This window comes from Astyanax mexicanus, chromosome 10, assembly GCF_023375975.1.
Source record: "Astyanax mexicanus isolate ESR-SI-001 chromosome 10, AstMex3_surface, whole genome shotgun sequence".
Classification (NCBI taxonomy): domain Eukaryota; kingdom Metazoa; phylum Chordata; class Actinopteri; order Characiformes; family Acestrorhamphidae; genus Astyanax; species Astyanax mexicanus.
This window is the reverse complement of record NC_064417.1, coordinates 49,364,738-49,385,702: the sequence shown is the minus strand read 5'-3', so window position 1 is coordinate 49,385,702 and position 20,965 is coordinate 49,364,738. Positions and strand designations below refer to the sequence as shown.

Genomic DNA, 20,965 nt, shown 5'->3' with positions numbered 1-20,965 from the left:
CTGTGTATTTCTCTGTTTAACATTCAGCAAAGACAGGCTTGTCTACCTGTAGGTAGGAAAAATGGCAAATATATTACCATATTTTTCAGACTATAAGGCGCATCATCAGTAAACATCTATTTTCTGGTCTATTTTCATACATAAGGTGCGCTGGTTATAAGGCACATTAAGCGACACTAGTAAGGATACCTACATCAAAGTGAGCAAGGGCGTCGCCATGTTTCCTTTCTCATGGGGAAGCTGTAAAAAGCGGCTTAAAAAAAAACATTTTCTTTCAAAATCAAACAATGTTAATCTACACAGATTTCTCTCCTAAAAGCGCTTCCGTTTGTTTACAGTAATCTTAGATTTCCAATATTTTGTCTAACGGAGATTTTTCAGTGCTCAAGTTTCTCCAGCATTAAGGCTAGGTGCAGCAGCATTAGCCACTAACTGCAGCGGGCACCCCTATTGCCCAGCCCTAATTGCAATAATATTTATAATACTGTGTGCACTGATTCTCTATTCAACTAGACAGCTTGTGTCATATTCAGTGTATTGCAGAATAGTGGTATACATGGCCTGTATTGCGTGATGCCCAACTGGCCACAACTTGCATTTTAGCCACTAATAATGCAGAGCATGTGGCCAGAATCACCACTTTGTTTCCCTAAATCAAATCAGATTTTGTAGATAACGTTAACTTTGAGCTCTTCAGTATCTACTGTGAAGGTATGGTGATGATGATGGACCCCAACACATATACTTTTATGAATAATAAAGAAGTTGTGGCCACAAGTTTCTTAACTGTGGTGGCCCAAAAAGGCAGTGTACCCCTGTGACCAAGAACTAGTACTGGCTGATTTGACCTCAAATCAATATATTCAATTATTAGAATATTTGACCTTGATTGCAATTAATAAACGATTTATTTAATATATAATTGACACATTGATTTTCTTTGACAAATTTGCAACATATATAAATTACAAAACTGAAACATTTTAGTGATGTCTCTATTCAAAATGAAGGCTTATGTTGCAGCTGCTCAATGTTTCTAATGAAACAGCCAAATGTGGTCACCAGACAAAGCTGCAGTTTGTAGGGAATATAAAAAAACTTTAAAAGCTGTTTTAAAAATGTTTTAAAGAAACCAAAAACACAAAAAGTGGGCGTGGCTGAATAATATGTTATTTTTACAGCAAGCTGGAAGGCATTCATGGTAATGCCATTTGTAACAGAAGTCAATGATCCAGAATGTCATGATACTAATAATGCACTCCAAATATCTCCATATATCCTGGATTAAAGCACAATAAATGATACTAGACAGATATAATCTGTCTCTAGCAGATATATAATGGGAAATGAGAACAATGTGTTATTTTAACTGATGGCAAACTGTATAACCGGGATTAGCAGTCTCCCAGTCATAGTGGTAGCACATAGCTGGGCCACTCAGTGCCCTTTATTTCTTTCACTTTAAAGTGATGGACAGCATGGCATAAATAACTGTTGATTAATCAACTATTCTTAAAAAAAAAAATCAGATTAGTCAACTACCACAATAATCATCAGTTTCAGCCCTATAAACCACCTAGCCTTACCAAAACCCCTCAGTTAAATACACAGCAAAGTTAAAAAATCTGGAGTTAAATAAAAATATGTGAAAGTGTTAAATTGTGTGAGTATAAGTTGAGTTGAGGGGAACTCTTTGGCGGTGTAGTATTTCAGAATTTATTCCAAGGTGTTGAGGAGTGTGACTGAACTCTCTAATGGGTGTGTCCCCCAATCCTAGCTTACCATCAGTGTAAAGTCTTGCCCACTAGGGTTAGCCTTTATGGGGTATTTCTTCTGCACTGTAAAGTGTGATAAAGTGCTGGTAATGCACTGAGAACTGCAATGCGGGATTAAAGTTGCCATGCAATGTAAAATTATACACAGGCATACACTTGTTGATTATGAAATTGTTATTGTAATCAATAATGATGCTTTTTGTTTTATTTTTTTACTCCTAAATGTTTCAGGTGGTTAAAATATTACACACATTTTTGCATTATTTGTTAACACTGTGAAGAAGTTTGTGTTAAAATTAACTCCAGCTGAGAGCTGTATTTTACTTAAGATATGATAAATATTTTAACTCCAACAGCAGTTCAGATTTAACTCCTGAACAGTGTTAAAAGGCCAGAAAACTCCCAGAAAATAGTTACTTTAACTCTGTCATAGAGTGTATTCGATGGTCACGCATATATATACACTTAAAATGAGTTGATATTAACTCTCAGTTAGTTTATTCCAAAAAGCTGAATTTGCTGTGTAACTACTCTGAAAACCCCTCATTGTGTGATGTTGGTGTTGCTCCTCAGTGCTGCTGTTCTACAGGCCGTGGTCTAATTTGTGCTGCTGAGTGAGAAAAGCATCACGGCCGAGTGACTCTGAGAGATACAGTATGAGTATCAGGAAACCCCACCTCCTGTGGGTTGAAGACACAGCGCACACTGAAGTGTCACCCTGCTGACTGATACGTGTCTGTTATAACAGTGTTATATTTAGGTGTAGTGAGAGATGTGATCAGGGTTATTGTTTAGATCTGGGTGCAGCAGGAAGTTTAATCTTGCTTACCAGCATTAGTTCTTTAAATTAAAAAGGCCTTTAGTATAAAGCAGTGGCTGAACTAGTGAACTATTGGCTATTTTAGCAGTTCACCAATCTGTTGATATTTTTTTTTTTCCGCTTAGTCACTGATTAACGATTTGTCATGCCCTCCATCTCTGCTTCCTCTTCCAGTTTGTGTCTTAGCTTTCTTTGACAGCTTAGGCCGAAGCAGCGCATGACGTTTTAATAGTTTGATGTACCTTTATTCATCTAAAAATAAAAATTTATTTGCGGGAAACTGTCACACATACCTTATGATATTTTCACACCTATTTCACACCTTCTCATTCAGTTGTTTTTTACCCAGACTATGAAGGAACACATAAGGAATCATGTTGTAACTTAAAAGTGTTAAATAAACCAAAATAGTGCCAGTTTCATCATAACAGTCTTTGCAACTGCACTTGTGTATACTTTTAAAATTCTTGAGATTTTTCTGATTGACTGATCTTCATTTCTCAAAGTATTTTTTTTCTTTACTTAGTTGAGTAGTGTTTGATAATAATTTACTGTATACCAACTGTAAAGAATCTGAAATATACAACACATTCTGGTTTGTTTAGCACTTTTTGTTTACTATATAATACCGTATGTTTTTCTTCGTAGTTGGGATGGCTTTTTAAATAATGAGAAACCACTGAATTCAAGGTGATTTAATAAAAAAAAATACTTATTTATACTAAATACTAGGGCTGCACAACATTGAAAAAAATGACATTGCAAATCTTCAAATGTCTTCTTTTTTGACTATTTGTAGCACGATATTAAACAATGCAGGATCAATGACGTCACTAGCACTGTCTTGCATCTGAACCGGTCAAGAGCTGAGTCAATGCTGAGCTCTCAAACCCCGAGCAAAACAGTAATCTGCCCTTTAATCAGGCATTTAAGTGGCTTTTTAAAAAGGTAAATAAGAGCGTTTTTTGGGATTAAAAGCGTGAATTCAGCTGTAACTGGAAATATCTGCACTGCAAAACTGTGCTGGACTGAGGTGCACAGCTTTCTACACGTGTGTTTACAAGCATGCACCTCGTGTTTACTTCTGCCCCCCCCTCGCACTTCTCAGGCAGCAGCAGCCTGTCACTCACACAGACACAGAGACAGCGCTGTGTATCTACTTCTTGTGTCAAGAATCAAAACATTGCAACATGACGTTTTTGATTTAATTGGCTTAAGTGGAGTCACTATACAGCGCACTTTGTTCTGGAGGTTTGTGTGATGGCATCAGTAGAGGCAGTGGGGAGTGAAGGAGCCAGGGCTGCCTCTCTGCTCTTTACCCTCGTTAATTAAGCCTTGTTTCTGCGCTGTCACTGCCGCTCTGCTAGATCAGAGGCTAAATCACACGCTTTAGGCGGTCAGGTGCCGAGTCTCTGAGCTGACCTCCAGCCACCTGACCGGAGTACAGAGAGCAGACCAGCCAGACGAGTGACAGGAGAGCAGAAACAGCAAAGAAAAGGCTCACAAGTCTTACTAGAGTTAAAAACTAATATAACATTACTCAAATTTAATGACCTTTCAGCGCATAGGCTAAAATATAATATTGTGACGGTAATGTGACATTAATTCACGTAAAAACTAAAATGAGAAATGAATGAATGTAAAAAAATTAATGTAAAAAATTAAGAGACCACTCAGTAAACTAAAAATATGCAGTGCTTTCAGACCTAAGATAATGCAATAAACAACATTTAGAAACAGTACTAATGTTTTAAGAGTTTGGAAATTTTATTATTTTTAGTATTTTTCGCATTATGCAGTACTATTAAGGAACAGGGGTGAGGGGGGAGGAACTAAGTTAAGTACAGCTAAGCTAAGTGAAAAAAACTGTAATTCTTAAAAAACACCTTCTTTCAAAGTCAAATGAGCGCTCAATGGTATTTTATACCTATTTCTCTCCTGAAAACTGTTTATTTGGGTGAGTAAAACACTTCCGTTTATTTACAGTAAGCTTAGATTCCTGAGCATTAGCACTACTAGCGGTTAGCTAGTAATGCTAATACTGCTCCAGCAGTGCTAGCCTGGGTTAGCAGCAGGCTACAGTCAGATAATACTCACCTCTGAATGGCAAAAGAGATAGTTCTTAGCTGCTTATGCTAATGCTACTCCAGCCCTCGTGCTGGAGAACTAAACTTAAACTCCTGTGTAAAACTGTACTTCAGCAGAGTGACTCTTTAAAACCAGTGGCATGCTCTGCACCAGTCTTACACACTGCTTTTGGATAACTTTATGCCTTTACTCCTGGTCCAAAAATTCAAGCAGTTTATCTTGGTTTGATGGCTTGTGATCATCCATCTCCCTCTTGATTATATTCCAGGGGTTTTCAATGGGGTTCCTATTCAGTATCACAGATGCTGTGAAGTATGATAGAAAATTTTGTTCCAACATATTGAGTATCGCAGAATCACAGTATCGTGATATTATCGCTATCCTGTGTAACGTATCATGTGGGTGTTCCCAAGCTTTCAATTCACATACTTATGTCCTATGACTTTTGGCATGTCAGTGTGTTTTCTCCTGAAATGCATCAGAACGATGATGGTAGGAGTTAAACTGAGGTTATGTAAGATCTCAAGCCTCCTGCTTGCTTAAGTCAGTTGCCTCATCCAGGTAGAACTTCTGAAGAGTGATCCGGTGTCAGTGTGTCTCTGTCATCACACTGTCGTTATCTCACACGTTCTGCGGTGAGTTCTTCACCACGGGCAAACTTTTGTACTCTCTGAGTTCCTCCCTGAGTTCCTGTTTTCAGTGTTCTGAATAACTGAACCACTGTATTGTTTCGTGCAGTTTCTCCATTCAATTAACAGTCAGTTATTTTTTTGGTCTTTTTGTTAAACAAAGGACAGTTCTGATATTCACACACAATATTATTAATCAGTTCATCATATCCACCTTATTATCCATCACAAAAAAGGGTGCAAGAGTGGATCTGTTGATCTAGATTATAACTAGGAAGGTCGCAACAACTGTTAACTGTATGTCTCAAAATTTATTGTGATAAATTAGATCATGTAATAATATAGTAAAACAATTACAATTTTAAAGTAATCACATTTACTTTTAAAGAACAATTATCATATAATTATCATAATATTCTGTCATTGTAATTGGAATATGAAAAAAAATCAAATATCCTAAATAAATGCAACATAAGTAAAATAAAAACACTTTTAAACAGTTGCTATTCTAGTTTATTCATGTCAGTGGGTTCACCTTGCTAAGAAAAAGAGTAGCTGTATGGGCGTGTGCCTTATAATGTGGTGCACCTTATGTGTGAATGCTACCAGTCAGATATGAAGGAGTATTAAAGCCACTTACCTGAAGTGCAGCCGTATAAGCATTAGCCTCTAACTGCAGCGCTAGCTGTTTCATCGTTCAGAGGCGAGTATATGTGCTGTAGTCTGCATGTTTACCGTGTTAAAATAATGGCGAACCACTAGCAGATAGCACCCTGGGTTACCAGAACACTCAGGGTTCCTCAGTTTAGCGCTATTGGGCAGCATTTACATCCCGCTAGTGCTGCGGTTAGCGGCTAATGCTAATGCTGCTGCACCCAGCCTTAGTGCTGGAGAAACTTCACTGAAAACTCACCTTTAAACAAAATATTGGAAATCGAAGCTTATTGTAAATAAACAAAAGCTATTTAATCATCCAAATAAACAGTTTTCAGAAGAGAAATCTGTGTAGATTAATATCCAGCGCTTATTTGATTTTAATAGAAAACGTTTTTGTTAAGAATTACAGTTTTGTTTACTTAGGCACTTCCCCATTAGAAGGGAAACATGGCAACCCCCTTGTTCACTTTGATGTAGGCATCCTTACCATCCATTGATATTAGACCTTATAATCTGGTGCACCTTGTAGTCCAAAAAATATGATACATGGAACCTAGACACAAGAACCAAAATTTGATCAGACCAAATGCGATGGTCAGCTTAACCATATTCTGGTTTGTTTGCTGGGTATCATTACCGATTAAACTACAAAAGAAGAAAAAGAACAGGTGTTGTGCCGAAATACGATACTGGTGCATCATGCAGTAGTATGGGTACAACAGATTATGCTAGTGGTTTCAGTATCTGCTGTGACTGTACATTATTCCTTATTTATAAACAGAAATAAAAGGCACAGAGAGTTCTGTAACTATTAAAAATAGAAGTCTTTTCTTTAGAGAAGTTACAGATGAAGCCAGAGAGCGGTGAGTACTGTTTCCTACACCTTCAAAAGACCATTTGAAACTGGAAAAAACTGCTACAGGAAGACGTCTAGCTGACCCACATGGCAACAGCACCTTCAGTTCAGAGGAATTAGAGATCTGGCAATAATAAAATGTTCTAAAACTTTTGAATGGTAGTGTATATCATAGTGTGAAACAAATCCTGAATTTTGTGTCCTACCTCAGACAGATGGCTTGTATCCAGATTCTTCACCTTTTGCTGGCGGTTCCAGTTGGATACGTGATGCAGTTCTGTCTGTGTTTAAAGGTCTTGGCCAGTCTGGAATAGTTAAAGGTGTGTGATGAATAGAGCAGGAGTGTTTTATATGGAACAGGCTGTGCACACTCTTTATTAGTGATAAATCAGCACAGCACATGATGCTGCGATGCTCTTTAGCTCTCTGGCAGCTGCCTGAAGGCTGATGTTTGGAGACTAATGCAGTTGTGCCAGTTAACTGGAGTGAAAGAGCTGAACTAGAAACCGTACTGAAGGTCGTGGTATTTCCCGGTTAGAATTCCAGCCGGAGAGAGCCGTGATAATAGCAGTGTCTGCGTCTGACACCAGCAGATGGTTAATCCTAGTTTTAGTGAGTTTTAGTGTTACAATCCATGTGTTATAATGACTTTAGCACAGTAAATAACAACACACCTTCACAGCGTGAACGAGCAGGTCAGTTTCCTCTGCTGAGAAGCATTGGACATGTTCATGTAGCTGCGCCGTAAAATAGCAATCCGCCAAAGTAAGAGTTCACCTCACTTTTAAAGGAAATGATAAGTGACATACTGATTAGTTTATTTTTAATGTTACGCCCAAACCACACCCAGGATTAATTAAGAGAATAATTAAATGGCTTTTGTATGTTTCGAGCCATACAAGGTGTACTTTTCCTGTCGTTATAATAGCAAAGATACACTGATGCCCTATATCCTGTTGCACGGTTGATTGCTCGCCTAAAATATATATAAAATATATCATTAAAATATTGCTTTTTTTTGCTGTTCAATACAAAAGGAAAGTTCACAATGTTCTCATTTACATGACAGATCTACCACGTGCAGATTATGTCTGCCAATGTCATTTATTTTACTACTTTTGAATACTTATTGATATTGTGAGACATGTTGGATTGTTGACAAAATCTTCAGAAAAAAAAAGTCCTGTATTTTTTTTTTTTAGATCGCAATATAAAGTATATCACAGAGCAAAACAAACAAAAAATATTGCAATGTAAGTTTTTTTTCCAATATCATGCAGCCCTAGTTGAGTATCATCCCTCCAGAATCCAAACCCATTTCCACACAAACTAAAAAAGTGCATGGTCTTTTTAGGACAATAAGAATAAGTTGGTAACTTGTTTAGCAGGTGTAATATCGAGAAAAATAGCTATTTTTAATATTTTGTTCAAGACAGGTTTATATATATTAATTTTAATAGAAGAAGTGTCTGATTTATGATGGAGAATCCCCAGAATCACCGCTTTCCTTCAGGGCCGGTGTTTAAAGCTTAAAGAGTTTGGGCACGCTGCCAGTTGAGGCTGGCGTTAATCCGTGCTGAATGTTAAGGACGCTGTCGCTCTGTTTCAGACTGGGCTGTTTTGTGAGTGAACCCCCGTCGCCATGACTACCCACGTGACCCTGGAGGATGCCCTGTCCAATGTGGACCTGCTGGAGGAGCTTCCGCTCCCGGACCAGCAGCCATGCATCGAGCCGCCGCCGTCCTCCATCATGTACCAGGTACTGACCAGAACTGAGACTCAGTGAGATAGTGCTGGTTTCCATAAACAAATAAAACGTTCTCCCTTATAGACACCAGACAACCACAGAGAAAGATAAGAGGATGAGCTCTGTAGAACACAAGCCCCAGCCTAAATGAAGTGAAATTAAAAAGAAGGACAGAAACTAGTTTACTAGTGACTGAATGAGGCCAACATCAGTGCTTTAAACTGCTCAAAAAAGTCTAGTATAGAAAGAATAGAAAATTCAGTTTCATAGAAAACGTTTGATCTACACTCATTAAAAACTTGATCCCACTTTATAATAAGTGCCTCTAATAACTGTGTAGGCTACACATTAACCATTCATATAATAATAGGGTATCTGCTGTGGGCCTACATATAAAAAAGATAAGAAAAAAGTAAAAATACAAACAAGTATCCTGGAACCTCCTTAAATAAAATCCAGCCTGTGTGAATGTTTCCTAAAATATCTTTTTTTTATTTTTTTTTTATAAATTTTTAGTTTAGTATATGTATGTCAAACTATTAAAATGTACTGCAGAATTGGTCTTGGGGCCTGAACGTGTAGCTCTTCAACCGGTAGGAAGTACAAATTAAGACCATGACAAAAAATTATCGCCAATTATTGCCAGATTAGTCAACTACCAAAATAGTAATTAGTTGCACACCTAGTTTACTGGTGCAGAACAGTGTTTGCATATTGGATGGGTCACCCAGCTCGCTCACCATTAGTGTTTAGTAATTTTCTTCAGGCTACCTTACCCTATGTGTTTACCTAATACACTTAAAGATTATGATATTAACTGGATTAAGTTGATTTAAGTATATTTAAGCAAACACATTTAAAAATGCAATACCAATATAATTACAAACATACTTAATCTGTTCCAATGTGTACTGTACCAGTAGTTATACTGTTTTTACATGATTGTTAATGTGTAGCTGCACAGTTATTAGAGACACTTCTGCAAACAGGTTTCATTTAATTATGGAAAGTGGCTTATGAAAATATCTTAATTGAACTACACATGGAACTTGTGTGACAAAAATATCACTACATCTGCTTGAAATGTTCACCTAAACCAATTATATTAGTTTTATATTGATTTATATAAAAAAAATATATATATATATATTTTTTTTTTTTGTTTGTTTAAGTAAAATGAACATTGTTGTTTAATTCTAGAAACTACAGACAAAATTTCTCCCAAATTGCAAATAAAAATATTGTCATTTAGAGCCTTTATTTGCAGAAAATGGGAAGTGGTCAAAAAATGAAAAAGGTACAGAGCTTTCAGACCTCAAATAATGCATAGAAAACAAGTTCTTATTAATTAACAAATAACAATTCTAAAGTTTTAAGAGTTCAGAAATCAATGTTTGTTGGAATAACCTTGCTTTGTAAACACAGCTTTCATGCATCTTGGCATCATGTTCTCCACAAGTCTTTCACACTGTTTTTGGGTGACCTGGCACTCCTTTGTTTGGCTTGTGACCATCCAACTTACATCTTACATGATTACAATCAGAGTTTTTTGATAGGGTTCAGGTCTGGAGATTATGTGAATCAACTTATGTGAATGTCAGTCAGCAACCGCAGGATGACATCAAGAGACCTATAAAAAGAATGGCAAATGGCAGCTTCAAACTGTTCACAACTCTTAGAGGTATAACTCAAGCTAGGTATAAACACATAGGGGAATGTGGTCTGAAGGAAATGACTACACACTAATGATGACTGTTGTTTCTCAAGGTGACATTGGGTGTGGTGTATTAGATCACATGTAAAATATGTTGTTAAAAAATGAAATCTTTGTTTCTTCAGGCAAACTTTGACACCAACTTTGAGGACAGGAATGCTTTCGTGACTGGTATCGCCCGATACATTGAACAGGCCACTGTCCACTCCAGCATGGTGAGTAGAAAGAGACGTCTTCTGTGCCACGGCATGTTCGGGCACTGGGTCATGTGACTGGGACAGCTGTGTGATAAAAGGCAGTGTGTTATGATTATAGACAAAAGAGTGCTTTTACTGCTTATCACTGAAGGCTGTGACCAGTTCCCTATTCTCTTTAACCTGCTTTATAATGTAAGATAAACACAGATGCAGTAAATTAAAGATATATAAGCAGTGTTTTTTATGAATACGGTGTTGTTTAAGTTCAGGGTGTCGTGGGTGGGAGGGTTCTCCTTTTGTTTTTGCAGGAATTTGGCTTGGGGGTAGTTTTAGTTGAATGACAGTAGGTTTATTAGGAAATAGTATTCAGTGGGCAGTGGGTAGACTGGCTCCTCTCAAAGGCGGTTTAATAACGGCTGTGCTTCGACTGACAAACAGTTAGCTGTTCCATAGAAATAGCTTTTTTCCACAGATAAATGGGGAAGTGGAGTCCTTCAAACACTGCAGCCCCACATTAGGTGCTTGAGTGCTGGATTTCTGTACTGAGTGTCTCTTATTTTATCTAGGAAACTTCTGTTAGCGATAAACTAAGAGAGAATGCGATTGTGTTTTGTGGTTTAAGAGCTGTATAAACACAATTAAATTGTATTCATCATGTAAGAAAATGTAGTTCGTGGACTCATACTTACAGTATATTTCTGTACTATAAGGAATATCTATGCACTTTGAGACTCAGTGTTAAAAGTGATATTGCCGCTAGATTAAGCGACTTTTCAGTTCCCTTTAATGACATCTAAGGAGATTTGAGGGATTTAGGGCCCTCTCTGGTGAAAATGGGTAATTGCACCGAGCATGCGGAACAATCATTTTAAACTGGGCGGGTGTGATGTGGTCTCCTTTCAGAGCGGATGAATCCGATTTCAGGTTATGTTCAGTCAAAGAGAGAGAGAGAGAGAGAGAGAGTTTCACTCCTTCCTTTCTTTGTTTTTACTATGAGTGAATGAGCTACTAAGCTCTGAGTTTCCTCTTCTGAAGTCTCCATTGCTCCACCAGCCGCTCGCGTTCAGTAAAACTGAGCCGGGTCCTCTTTTAGAGGCTGTACGTGTGACGCAAGTACGTAAAGACTCATGACGTGGCCAGAAGATGAACTCCCACAAAAAGAGAGCCGACATCTCATTTTTTTAGAATGAATATACTGTTTTAGGCTTAGCAGGGATGATCGTTTTTAGCACACTGTTACCATTAAACACTATATTTTATCCATATTCTTCTCCACCTAGAAATGCTTGTATCAAAGATTGTTTGTATTAAATATAAAACACTGCACAATAAGACCAAAGTAGTGCAAAATAAAATAACTTTAAAATTAAATAACAACTTTAAAATGCTACCTGTGTTTAAAATACTTCACATATTAAAGTAAGAAAGAACCATATAAGGCATATTAACTGTAAAATGTTCTTTTTCAAATTGTCATGTAAAATATTCTTGCCTTGCGTCTTCCCGTAGCTCTTCTTCTGTTGGGTGGTGGGATTGTTTACGTCACTATTTGCGTGAACCAAGTCTCAAAACTTACGCTGATATTAAACACGGCTGATTTTATTTGAATGCAGGACGAGAAAAAGACTGACTTAAAATTTCCATCCTAACCAACTTATTCTAAACCATTGAGATGACTCAACCGCAACTCCACTCTAGCAAGACTCTCTGATTTTATCCCGACTCTGAAATTTTTTCTGTGACAGTTAAATTGCTTGAAAATCATATGGTGTATGGTCGCAATTTAATATTCAGGCAGTGTACAGTGTATTTATGTCAGAGACAGAGATGTGTACTCTGCAGCATTTCACTATTTGCTTCTTACAACATGTTTATTCCCTTAGAATGAGATGCTGGAGGAGGGGCACGAGTACGCCGTCATGCTGTACACCTGGAGGAGCTGCTCCAGAGCCATACCTCAGGTACTTACACACACTATTTTACCTGAAGTAGATATTCATCATCATGCATAATGGTCCTGTTACAGTGTCAGGCAGCCACTTAATCAACTATATATCTGCAGTTTGCTGACATTTCACTGATTATACAAGCAGAATATGATCTGAGAGCCCGATCAGATCAAGATACCAGGGTTGGCCTGGAAATGTTATTGTGGCATTCAATTACCGTATTTTTCGGACTATAAGGCACACTTAAAAACTCATCCAAAAGCTCCTTATATATGAATTCTACCAGTCAGGTATTAAGGAGCAGTAAAGCCACTCCACTGAAGTACAGCTTTATACAGGAGTTTCAGTTCAGTCTGAAGCAGTATTAGCATTAGCTATTAACCACGCTAAGCGCTAGCTTTTTCGCCATTCAGAGGCAAGTATTATCAGCCTGTAGCCTGCTGCTAACCCTGGCTAGCACTGCTGGAGCAGCATTAGCATTAGCCTCTAACCGTGCTATACACTAGCTCTTTCGCTGTTCAGAGGTGAGTATTATTGGCCTGTAGCCTGATACTGACTCCATCTAGCACTGCTGGAGCAGCATTAGCATTAGCCTCTAACCGTGCTATACACTAGCTCTTTCGCCGATCAGAGGTGAGTATTATTGGCCTGTAGCCTGAAACTAACTCCATCTAGCACTGCTGCAGCCACATTAGCATTAGCATTAGCCTCTAACAGTGCTATACACTAGCTTTTTCGCCGTTCAGCAGTGAGTATTATTGGCCTGTAGCCTGAAACTAACTCCATCTAGCACTGCTGGAGCAGCATTAGCATTAGCCTTTAACCGTGCTATACACTAGCTCTTTCGCCATTCATAGGTGAGTATTATTGGACTATAGCCTGCACGATTACCGTGTTAAAACAAGCTACATTGGATGAACTGCTAGCTAATATCACCTTGGCTTGTCAGGTGACGTTAAGCTAGAGTTTAGCACAGTTGGCAGATAATGCTAATGCTGCAGGAAATCTAGAAATCATAGCTTACTCTAAATAAATGGAAGCGCTTCACTCACCCAAAAAAACAGTTTGATAATTTAGTGAGGCCTGCTGAATTAGAAGAAAAACATGTTGACACCCCTGTTCCTTACTAGTGTCACATATTGAGCCTTATAATCCGATGAAAAATACTGTAGTATTGGTTCAAACACAATGATTGATCATTCTCTAATACGTAGCTCTGTGCTGCACATTAAGTGTTTGTGCCTTGGAGAGGTGTTACCTTTCAGAAAGGCTGTTATATTTCACTGCACACACCACACTCTCTGAATGCCGTGTAATTTCTGGAACAGGCGGTGTGAACTCAGTAACATGTGAACACACTGACTGAAATACAGAGCAGCACAATACGCACTGCTCACGCCTTGCAGGGCCTCAGACGGATCTGGTACCTTTCCTGTCTCTGTTTTTAACCAGTCGTTATGGTTGTATGGTTTTGTATTGTAGGCTTTGTCAAAGTTCAACAGGTCAGGAGAATAACTGGTTCCTTTTTTTACCTAAACTTGTTAAATATACAGTACCACTTAAATATTTGGACATACCTCTTCTCATTCAATGTGTTTTCTTTCTTTTTAAGATTTTTTACATTGTAAATTTAATATTAAAGACTATATTAAAGCTATACAGCAACACATGCTGTAAAAAAGTGTTAAATAAACCAGAATATGTTTTATACGTTAGATTCTTCTAAGTATCACATGTATCTTTGAGGACAGATCTGCACACTCTTGGTATTTTAATCTCAGTGTCTTTAAGAGGGAGAGTCACCTGGAATAGTTTTCTCAGCGTCTTGAAGGAAGGAGTTCCTGGAGGTTCTGAACAATAGTTGCAGCTTTTCCTTCACTTTGCTGTGAAGCTTCAGCTCATCCCAATTAAATCACCTCAAATCACCATCTCAGTTCATCAGGTTTAGATCAGGGGATTAATGTGGAGGAATAACACTTTTTTACTGTTACTACGTAATTCAATATGTGTCCCTTAATTGTTTCCATATCTTTAATAAAATAAATAAATTAATTAAATAAATAAATAAAATAAAAAACATTGAATGAGAAGGGGTGCCCAAACTTTTGACTGGTACTGTATGTTATGAATGAAGGGCAGTAGGATGTTTCAGTGATGGCGCCCTCTTGTGTGTTTGTAGGTGAAGTGCAACGAGCAGCCCAACAGGGTGGAGATCTATGAGAAGACTGTGGAGGTTCTGGAGCCTGAGGTCACCAAGCTCATGAAGTTCATGTACTTTCAGGTATTGGAGGAGGGGTTGTTCCTTACACAGCATTTTACAGGTACTTCACACTAGACCTCAAGCAGTTTGGACTGTGTGTCTCTCCACTCTTCCTCCAGACTCTGCTCCCTTCATTTACAAATGAAATGTAAAATTTACTGATGATCAGTGATGGTTTGGAGAGACATGTCATCTGCTGGTGTTGATCCACTGTGTTTTATTATCAGGTCTAAAGTCAGTGCAGTGTTTTAGTGTTTTCCACAAAATCTTACAGCACTTCATGCTTCCCTCTGCTTATAACAACTTTTATGGAGATGCGGATTTCATTTTCCAGCAGGACTTGGCACACTGCACACACTGCCAAAAGTACAAGTTGGTCTTATATAATATTCTCATTTTTTTGTGTTTTTATTGGCTGTAAGCCAAAATAATCCTCAACAATAAAAGAAATAAACGCTTAAAATAGATCATTCTATTTGTAATACATCTATATTATATACGAGTTTCACATTTTCAATGACATTCTATTGTTTTTAGATGTACCAAAGACCATTTTTATATACTGTTATTGGCAGATTTGAAAAAATATCACATATTGACATTAGTGATGCACCAAAATTAAACATAACAAATGTACAATAGTTTATTTTTTGCATTGATTTCCATTGCATACATTAAATTGATTAATTTTGCTGTTATCTTACATCTTACCACCATTTAAAAATATTTATTGGACACTAAACATTTTCAACATCCCAGCTGACATACCAAAAAAGCAGAATATTGTTTAATTTAATATATTGGGTATTTTAACTGCAATATTTTGCTGAATATTGTATGCATCCCTCAATCATGCATCCATCTATCTGTCTCATATTTGCTCTTGATTATGAGATGTAGTATAAAGCATTTTTAGTAGAGACATTGCCTTTCTTCACTACAAGTGACCTGTTTGTATAACATTTATTATAATTCATGTTCTATAAACAGTGTTTTAGTAAAAATAAAAGCTTTTTGATCTGGTTCAGAGCTCTAACACTGTAATGCTGTATCTGTTTTAGCGTAAGGCGATTGAGCGGTTCTGCAGCGAGGTGAAGCGGCTGTGCCACGCTGAACGCAGGAAGGACTTCGTATCTGAGGCATACCTGCTGACCCTCGGCAAGTTCATCAACATGTTTGCAGTCCTGGATGAGCTGAAGAACATGAAGTGCAGCGTCAAGAACGACCACTCCGCTTATAAAAGGTACATAAATTCATAACTATAAAAATTATTCTCATAAATAGTAAAAAATTATAAATGAAATTTTATTTCTCTTTAATTTATTGTCCTTGTTTTATTCTTATAGAGCTGCTCAGTTCCTCAGAAAGATGGCTGATCCGCAGTCTATCCAGGAGTCCCAGAATCTCTCCATGTTCTTAGCCAATCACAACAGAATCACACAGGTACTGTTGGTTTTAATTTCCTGTTTAGATGTCCAAACAATAAAGCTGTGGGAATCATTTTTCATATAATTTATCAATCAATCAATCAACCTTTATTTTTACTCAATATTAAATTAAGGGTATAGAGTATAAAAGTGATTAATGTTAAAAAAAATAGAAATAATAAGTAATAAGAAAAATAATTAAATAAAAGAAATACAAATTTAAATAAACATTTATTATAATTGAATAAAAATATATAAAAAAATAGGATCATTTAAAAGAAATAACCATAAAATATGTATAAAATATAATATGTAGAAAAAAATAATAATAGTAAAAGTAAAATTAAATGAGAAGAATGAGAAGAAATGATAAAAAAAATAATTAACTAAGAACATAAGAATCAAAATATAAAAAAAAATAAAAATAATAATAACAAAAATCCTAAACTCATTTAAAATAACTTTGCTGTTCCTGTAAATTAGCTGCTGGGGCACCTTCACAGTGTGAATAAGCAGGTCAGTTTTCTCTGCAGATTAGTTTTGGACACGTCCAGGTAGCTGCGCTGTTAAAATAGCAATCCACCAAAGTCAGAGCTCACCTGGCTTTTAAAGGAAATGATAAGCAAGTGAAATGCTGATTGGTTTATTTCATGTTACACCCAAAACACACCCAAGTTTTGCACATTTTCGAGGCGAGCAAGGTGTAATTTTCCCGTGGTTACAATAGCAAAGACGCACTGACACGCCCTAAATAGAGCTGCACAGTGCACCGTTGAAGAATCACCTATAGATCATACAGACATGAAATTTGGTTACATTTAGACTATAGCTAGAGCAACGTTTCAAACGCCATACCTCACACCTGGCAACAAGCCCCAAGAGCAATACAATTTGTTTTTGCAAAAACTAATCTCTCTGTTTCATATGTCTTGGATCTTAACTTTAATAATTGTGTATTTATTATTCTGTGTTACGTTGTAATGTTTTGTTTGGCTGCTTTCCTCAGTGCTTGCATCAGCAGCTGGAGGTGATTCCTGGCTATGAGGAGCTGCTGGCTGACATCGTTAACATCTGTGTGGATTACTACGAGAATAAGATGTACCTGACGCCCAGCGAGAAGCACATGCTGCTGAAGGTGCCAAGCCTACACTTCACCTTCTCTTTCAGCTCTGTGTTACTGTGGTGTAAATGCAGATCTCCAGAGTTGTGTTTTTTTATTCATGGTTTCGTTGAATGTCTCTGCGTTTTAGGTGATGGGTTTCGGGCTTTATTTAATGGATGGAAATGTGAGCAACATCTACAAGCTGGATGCAAAGAAGAGGATAAACCTTGGAAAAATAGACAAGTTCTTCAAGGTCTGTGTCTGCTAGGGGTGGGAATTAAATTAAATTATCACAACGGGCTCTAGCTTGCGCATCTTTACAATAGAGTTTGGTTATATACCTACACCTTTTGACGTGGTGGTCTGGAAGTGAGATGTGTTCAGGTAAATTTCTGGCGTATTGCTATCTTGGCAGCGAAAACACAGGCACACCACTGACTGAATACATCCTAGACAACAGTCAATTACCATTCCTATTTTAGCTGCACAGGTGCACCAGGCGTACACCACCACTCCTTAAACACACTATATAATAAACCGAATAAAAAATAAAATAACATTGCTGTTCCCTTAAATGAGCTGCTAGTGTACTTTCACAGTGTCATCTCCTCAGAATCCTCTGCTGAGACGTGCAAAAGCTTTTTATCATTAAGATACCACCAGAGTGCATCTGGCTCTTAAAGGGAATGGCGAGTGACACACCCATGAGTAATTAAGAGATTTAGTAAATGCCTTTTACGCATTTTGGGCCACGCAATGCATATTTTTTGCACCCGCACTATACCAGAGACACACCGATGCGGCCTAAATCCAGTTGCCAGTGCACATTTGATGCTTCAACTGTAGATTGCTAAAATATGGCCCAAAATGTTTCTCCTAATGACAGTATCACGACACATAGTAAGAAAAAGTGGAAATGGTGAAAGTGTGAAGCCAGATGTACAGTATACAATGTATTAAAACTCTAAACTGTGGTTCGGATTGTGGTTCCAACTTTAAGTTGTTGAACATGCCCTGAAATGCCTTATAAGGAGATAAAAAAAATCAACATTTGTGTTTTGGATGTTTTTTTAATATGTTTTTGATTGTCTCCACAGCTCCAGGTTGTGCCCCTCTTTGGTGATATGCAGATTGAACTGTCCCGGTACATTGAGACCAGCGCCCACTATGAGGAGAACAAGTCGAAGTGAGTTTTTGTTTTTCTGCTCTGACTGAATCGCCTTTGTGTGACTTACCATATTTTTCAGACTATAAGGTGCACTTAAAATCCTTTAATTTTCCCAAAAATCGTAAGTGTACCTTATAATTCGGTTTTAGGTGTTAGGTCAGGTATTTAGGAGCAGTAAAGCCACTCCGCTGAAGTACAACATTATAAGGGTGAATTTTCCGTAAAGTGTCTCCAGCACTAAGGCTGGATAAAGCATTATTAGCATTAGCTATAAACCGCAACGCTATCACGGTTAGTCTAGCGCTATCGGATGGCATTTACATCCCACTAGTGTTGCGGTTAGCGGCTAATGCTAATGCTGCTGCACCCAGCCTTAGTGCTGGAGCAACTTCACTGAAAACTCAAGCTCAGACGAAATATCCAAAATCTAAGTTCACTGTAAATAAATGATACATTTTACTCACCCAAATAAACAGTTTTCAGGAGAAAAATCTGTGTAGATTAACATCCAGCGATTGTTTAGCTTTAAAAGATTTTATTTTATTACAGTTTCGTTTACTTAAATGCTTCCGCCAGCTTCCCCATTAGAAGGGAAACATTGCGACACCCTTGCTCCCAATCCGATGTGCCTTATAATCAGAAAACTACAGTATTTGTGGAGCTGTTCTGTATTCCCCTATTATAACATCATTGTCTCCCTCAGGTGGACCTGCACTCAGAGCAGCATCAGCCCGCAGTATAACCTGTGTGAGCAGATGGTGCAGATTCGAGATGATCACATCCGCTTCATCTCAGAGCTGGCACGCTACAGTAACAGCGAGGTGGTGACGGGCTCTGGGCTGGACAGCCAGAAGTCTGATGAAGAGTACAAAGAGCTGTTCGACCTCGCCCTCAGAGGACTACAGCTGCTCTCCAAGTGGAGCACTCACGTCATGGAAGTGGTGAGTTTGTTAGCAGTTTGAGGTGTTTCATGTGGTTGGATATACATGACATATACATTAGCAGCTGTTCTGCATTGGAGATTAATACTAAAGTCACCCAAACTGTAAAGAAGAACACACTGAATTATTTAGTAAACAAAAAACAGTGTCAAATAAACCAGAATATGTTTTAAATTTTACATTCTTCAAAGAAGCACCTCTTGCTAAAAATACTTTAAGAAATGATGGTCAGTCAGTCCAAAACGTTTTTAGAACTTCGAAAGTATCCTCAAGTTCAGTTGCAAAGACCATCAAAAATGGTGGAACTGATGGAACTGGCCCTCATCAGGTAGAAAAACCAAACCTTGAATGAGAAGGTGTGTTTAAACATTTGACTGGTATTATATATGTAACCTATGTATGATGCATAGTGTCACTGTGAGTCTTTTGTATTTACTGGGTTAATTTTTTTTTTTCTTTTTTACAAAATTTGAATATGAAAATTGTCTTGTGGACCAATAGATAGGCTTCAAAATGCCTTATAATATTTGTTAATATTTTATATAAATTTCCATTGAAACATGTCTTTCTTTCTGCTGTAAAGTTCTCATTTTGGAGATGTATAGCTGAGCAATATATCCCATATTTGAAAAAGAAAAGGGAAATTACAAATACAGCTTTGGAAAAAATAAGACTCCACTTGATGTAATGAGTTTGACAATGATGAGTTTCTTTGATTTTACCAAATTGACTCTGGAATATAATCAAGAGGAAGATGGATGATCACAAACCATCAAACCACCAAACTGAACTGCTTGAATTTTTGCAACAGGAGTAAAGCAGCATAAAGTTATCCAAAAGCAGTGTGTTAGACTGGTGGAGAAGAACATGCCAAGATGCATGAAAACTGTGATCAAAAACCAGGATTATTCCACCAACTTTACTTGGTTTTCTTTGCATTATTTGAGGTCTGAAAGCTCTGCACCAGTTTTGTTATTTCAGTCATTTCTCATTTTCTGCAAATAAATCCTCTAAATTACAATGTTTTTATTTGGAATTTGGGAGAAATGTTGTCTGTAGTTTATAGAATAAAACAATTTTCATGTTCATTTTACTCAAACATAAACCTATAAATAGCAAAATCAGAGAAACTGATTCAGAAACTGAAGTGGTCTCTTCATTTTTTCCAGAACTGTATATCATGAATTTTTTTGTACTTTGAAAAGGCAGAATATTGACAAAATGTGCTAAAATACTTGACATTTTATTAATGTCATGAACTCTTTGTCTCCTTGTGTTTCACCCCAGTACTCGTGGAAGCTTGTGCACCCCACTGATAAGTTCTGTAATAAGGACTGTCCCGGCACTGCTGAGGAGTACGAGCGCGCCACCCGCTATAACTACACCAGCGAGGAGAAGTTCGCCCTGGTGGAGGTGATCGCCATGATCAAAGGCCTGCAGGTGCTGATGGGCCGCATGGAGAGCGTGTTCAACCAGGCCATCAGAAACACCATCTACGCCGCGCTGCAGGACTTCGCCCAGGTGACCCTGAGAGAGCCGCTCAGGCAGGCGGTGCGCAAGAAGAAGAACGTCCTCATCAGGTGAGATAACAAACTTCCTGTTTTTGATTTTGTGGAAGCTGACAGAACAATAGCT

At 37.7% G+C, this 20,965-nt stretch overlaps 1 protein-coding gene across 2 annotated transcripts in view; it reads left to right on the top strand.

Moving 5' to 3' along the window:
• The window catches only part of cyfip2 (cytoplasmic FMR1 interacting protein 2), a 46,953-nt gene that overhangs the window by 6,305 nt on the left and 19,683 nt on the right, over positions 1-20,965 (top strand). For both annotated transcript variants that reach the window (XM_007254444.4, XM_049483880.1), the window contains exons 2-12: positions 8,435-8,584; positions 10,412-10,501; positions 12,367-12,444; positions 14,612-14,713; positions 15,754-15,935; positions 16,039-16,135; positions 17,126-17,254; positions 17,370-17,474; positions 18,319-18,407; positions 19,093-19,330; positions 20,618-20,910. In XM_007254444.4, coding sequence (XP_007254506.2) covers positions 8,468-8,584; positions 10,412-10,501; positions 12,367-12,444; positions 14,612-14,713; positions 15,754-15,935; positions 16,039-16,135; positions 17,126-17,254; positions 17,370-17,474; positions 18,319-18,407; positions 19,093-19,330; positions 20,618-20,910 — 1,520 coding nt within the window. In that variant the 5' untranslated portion in view covers positions 8,435-8,467. The remainder of the gene's footprint in view (positions 1-8,434; positions 8,585-10,411; positions 10,502-12,366; positions 12,445-14,611; positions 14,714-15,753; positions 15,936-16,038; positions 16,136-17,125; positions 17,255-17,369; positions 17,475-18,318; positions 18,408-19,092; positions 19,331-20,617; positions 20,911-20,965) is intronic.